The 5,073-nt window shown below is 32.5% G+C and overlaps 1 protein-coding gene across 1 annotated transcript; it reads left to right on the forward strand.

Annotated features, from left to right (window-relative positions):
* Nucleotides 1–1,465: 1,465 nt before the first annotated feature.
* On the forward strand, nucleotides 1,466–1,813 carry LOC111473914 (S-protein homolog 1-like; the record flags this gene model as incomplete). Its single annotated transcript, XM_023119245.1, has 1 exon — nucleotides 1,466–1,813. A coding segment is annotated over exon 1 (348 nt), but the record flags the coding sequence as incomplete, so codon positions are not given.
* Between the last annotated feature and the right edge of the window lie 3,260 nt (nucleotides 1,814–5,073).

A 5,073-nucleotide genomic window follows, 5' to 3' on the forward strand; every position in this document is an offset into this window, starting at 1 on the left:
ATGTTTTAAACGCAAAGAAACTAAATCTAGATCACAACCAAACGAATTTTATACTCATTTGAATGTACCTAACAAACCTTGGACTAATATATCTATACAATTTGTTCTTGGTTGACTGCACACTGAAAATGGTAAAGATTGTATTTTTGTTGTGGCAGATATGTCATTTTTTTTTTTGATTCGAGGACAAATCCGATTCAAAAAAATATGTCAACAACAGAATTTGAACATATGCGCAAATAGCTCAATTAATTTCAAACCTATCGCATTTGAATGTACCTAACAAGCCTTGATCAAGTTAGATTGTGGAGTGACTCAATTTAGAATAAGGTTCCAAATCTTGCTTCTAGATCTTCGATCGTAAGAGGTAATCTAATTCTAGCCTTATCTCTAGGTTGATCCAAATTTCATATAAGGAGGTATTAATTACTTTGATTCAAGGGTTCTTGCTAAAACAAAAGCTTGGATCGTTGGGCTGAGGATTTGGGTAACCTTATCACCTAGTACGAGGTGAAATACCTTGGACCCAGCCTCCTATGACCATAATTCTAAATGGCAAGCATGCCTCCGTGGAGAGCACGTAGTAGCCCTAGACAGTATAGAAAATGCCTTGGTACAAACCACATAAGTAGACCTAAGAAATATTGTTCATACAACCACCTAAGAAATATTGTTCATACAACCAAAGACGATCACTATAGGAATTAAACACCCCTCAAAGCAAACCACTACCTCAATTGAATTGAGTTTTGGTTAAGTTGGGAAGTTGCGAGATAAAATCCACCAATAATGAGAATGAAGCAATGGAAGTCATGACTTCAAGGTTTGGTCGGAGGCTTCACGAACTAAGTTCAAGTTTATGGACTTCCAAAAGTGTGATGTGCCCTTTATGCCACTAATGAGATATGGGGTGTAGGATATTCCTATTGATGGATCACCTAATGGATGACAAGTCGTTTTAGACCTTATGGATGACAATTCTTATTTGAAACTATAGTTCTAGAATTTTTTGAACTTATCTGTTCTCCCTCACCTTAAAATTTCTAAGGTCCTCGTAAAAAGTTTGAAAGTTCAACTTAAAAAAATAAATCGGGAATTTAATACCTTGAGTGCTATACCATATGTAATCTATGAATTGCTTTCTCTATTTTATATTTTCTACTGGAAAGTATGCATATTTTGTTGTCCATTTTATGAAAGTATTTTAAAAATCAATCAAATATTTATTATTCTTGGGCTAGTAACTATTATCTATTCGAGGAATTTTGTTATTGAAAATCTAATAATCTCTAAAATTATCCCAAAATTAACCTTAAATTGTGTTGCATAACCGAAATTAGTTAAATCATTAAGTTTTTTACAACCATAGCATGCATTTACATAGTTTCTTGCATGTACTATAAGTATGTATATTTATTCACATGTCCAACACAAATTGGTAGTTAAGCTAAAGGTGTATTAGGAAATGATAAAGAATATTGTCGTTTTCTTTCTTTTCACGGTGGCTTTAGTGGGGGCTGAGGTTCCAAGGGTCGCGTTACCACCACCAGGACCTTCTAGATATTACATTCATGTGGTTAACGGGCTAAGCAAACTTGGGTTGCTTGTGCATTGTCAGTCTAAAGACGATGACTTGGGGTATCATCGTTTGCTTAATCATGGAGATGATTACCAATGGAACTTCAAGGTTAACTTTTGGGGAACAACCCTCTATTGGTGCAAATTGGAGACGCCACATGCATATGTCTCTTTTGAAAGCTTTTGGCCTGAAACGCAGCACTTATGGCTCCGTGATAGGTGCAAACATGGAACTGTAGGAACTTGTATTTGGACGGCTAAAGATGATGGAATTTACTTGAGAAACTTTCTTGCTAATGTTGATGAATTGATACACAAGTGGATCTATAAAAGATAGAGAAGCTTTATTATCTCCTTTTGGTGGAATTATCCTTGAGGAACAAATGAAAAATAATGGGATAACACGAAAAGGTTGTTGTTGTTGTTTTTTTTTTTTTTTTTATTATTATTTTTTTGTATGAAATGTATTTGATAATGAACGGGTATTGTTTTTCTCCAAAATTATAAAAAAAATTAAATTTGTGTATGGAAACAAGTTTTCAAAATTGTAATATCGTTTTTATATTAAATCTAAAAAAATAATGATTTCTACTGACAAATATTAGAGAAAGTTTAGAATAATAAAATCTAAAATAGGTATTAAATGCTCATGTTACTGCAAATCTTCACATCAATTTTAAAATAGGATGGTAGGCACAACCCTTGAATTTCCATATATCTTATTAAAAGTTTCCCAATATAAGTTCCACAATCTTTCTTGATGTCCGATTTTCAAGAATTTGGATTTCCGACCAAAATTAAAAATATGAAAAAGCAAACAAAAAATGAAAAGTAAAATAAAATAAAACATGAAAATTCGATAAAAATATAAATTTAAATGAAGATAAACAACACAAAAATTAAATATAAAATAATATTTAATTACAAGAGGGTGTTAAATTTTTTTATAAAGGTGAAAATTGTGTTGGGATATACAAACACCACTAGTGAGGCAAATATCTTATATCGTGTAAATTATATTATTCAGTTAATAATGCAATCACACACAATATATGACTGTGACTTATGGATTAAACCATAGCATCACCTCAGGTTTTTTTCAATTCTTGGCAGAGTTGGATGCATGGTACTTTTCTACACACGGCTCATGTACACATACATGGACCCATCAAACGAATTGTTATACGTGCCCCTTACGCCGGACTTTGTCGGGCACAACACAATACACGTCACTGGACCCTCATAAAAGAAAAAGTCTTCGTGATAACATGTCGGACATAAATATCGAAGGTATGCATCCGTACTAACATAACATAACGGGGAAGTATCCCGATACACATGACATACATACATGCACGAGGTCCCATAATTTTTATTCATAAGATAACATTTATTTCATTTCCTTTAACCTTCCCTCCAATCACGCATACATGGATAAACATCACATAATTCATCACATAACTTTACATGGAAAGATGTAACATTTCATACCTATCATACCATAACATATACCATCACAATATAACATATCATAAACATGTCACTTATCACTTGTCTCGTACCATAACATATTTCATATCATTTTCATATCATATCACAATGTGTGTGTGTATATATATATATATATATATATATCTGTCATTTAGGTGTCGTATCATAATCATATCGTATCGTAAACACTTCATGGTCATATCGTAACCTAATTTATCACAGCCTTAACATACTTAAACCTATCACAATGATATGGATTTCATGAACGTACCTTAGTCATATCGTTATAGGAATATATCTTAACACTATCGTTCTATCAATCTTTCATGATCCTATCCCTTTCTACCCATAACCTAACCATATACTTTTATCAATTGATTATAACCATATCATTTTTATCAATCTCTCATATCCATTGCACTTCTATACGTAACCTAACCTTAACGTTTCATCAACATATCTTACTCCTATCATTACATTACGTTCAATGCATTATTTTCGCATCCTATCTCAAACATATCATTGAACACATCGTACCATAAATATTAACATACAATTAACATATTAGAACATATGAATACCATATCATAAGCATATCGATCAATAAACAGTTCACACATATCAATATATATGACACGTGCAGAACCATAGGGCACGTGTCAACATCAAATATAATCATGCCGATAGTAAGGCCACTCACATGATTAGTTTAGGCTGGTGTCACCAATTAATCATTGAGAAAGTTCGATTTTGTTCTTTATATTCAAGTCAACCTATAAGAACCATGACATCAAGTTCAATGTCAATTCTCTAAATTTTACAACGCTCCATGTGTTAGACTTCATGTGAGTATTAGAGACTCTATGAGCGGAGTCTTGGAGGGTTATATATATATATAATTCCATTTTCATTAAATATGTTATTTTCTATTATTATTGTTTTAGGAAAGATATTATTACTAGAAAGAATTTGATGGAGTTTCTTGACATGACATTTCATCGGTTTTGTCTTTTAATTTTCACCAAATCCTTAATTTTTTCTCTATTAAATTTCCTCTATGTATTTTTAAAATTAATCGTATTTATTTTAATTCTTCAAATTTCCTCTTTTTCTTTTAATCAATTATTGCTCCTACATCTTGGCTTAAATTTTCTTACCATATTTATTTATTTTTTTTTCTTTTCTAGTCTATTCTTTTCCATTAACCGTTTGGCTCTACAATATCTCCTTTTTCTTTCTTTTCTTATTGTATTTTTCTTTTATTTTTCTATTTTATTTTGTTCGGAGTATTCTTGATTTCCATTCGTATTGCATTTTGCTCGATTTGTGCTAATTAAGTGTCGTGAACTCGCATAGGTTTACTTGGATTTCAAAAGGAAAAATTGAACTAGCTCCAAGTACAATTTAGGGACTTCAACTTAACTACCTTGGTAAGTTTCTTCACTACTGTTTTGGTTTGATGAATTGTTTGAAGCACGAGTGGCGGATTCCCCGTGGCCCTTGCTTGTGTCGTCCCTTGTGATTTCTATATTTGCATATTATGTTATGACGTGTTGTTATGATGACAAATGTTACGTTTTGTAATTTCATGTTTACTTATTATGCTATTGTGAATGTGACATATTATGAAAGTATGGTAGCATAGATTACATTCACTTTATGTAATGATAAGAAATGGTTATGTAATGTATGAAATGAACAAAGATATGCATTGCACCAAAGATATATGCCAATATTTTAATTGGGATAGCATGGTAAGTGCTAGGCTGCTCTCATCATCCATGGGAGGTTCGTTGGCGAACCCTACCCACAGGACAATCTAGTCACCCAAGGTTAGGGAAGTGATCCCCTATGCTTGTCAACTATTAAGATTACCCTCATAATCCTACGTCCCCTCTTTTGACGGATCAACTATGCAAGATAATCAAAATGAACTATCGTTCACACAATCCTGGTTGGCCTAGGCCTAGGTCGACAGTACTTGTACCAAAGTGTAAAAGGAAG

Source organism: Cucurbita maxima, unplaced genomic scaffold (assembly GCF_002738345.1).
Source record: "Cucurbita maxima cultivar Rimu unplaced genomic scaffold, Cmax_1.0 Cma_Scf00191, whole genome shotgun sequence".
Lineage (NCBI taxonomy): Eukaryota > Viridiplantae > Streptophyta > Magnoliopsida > Cucurbitales > Cucurbitaceae > Cucurbita > Cucurbita maxima.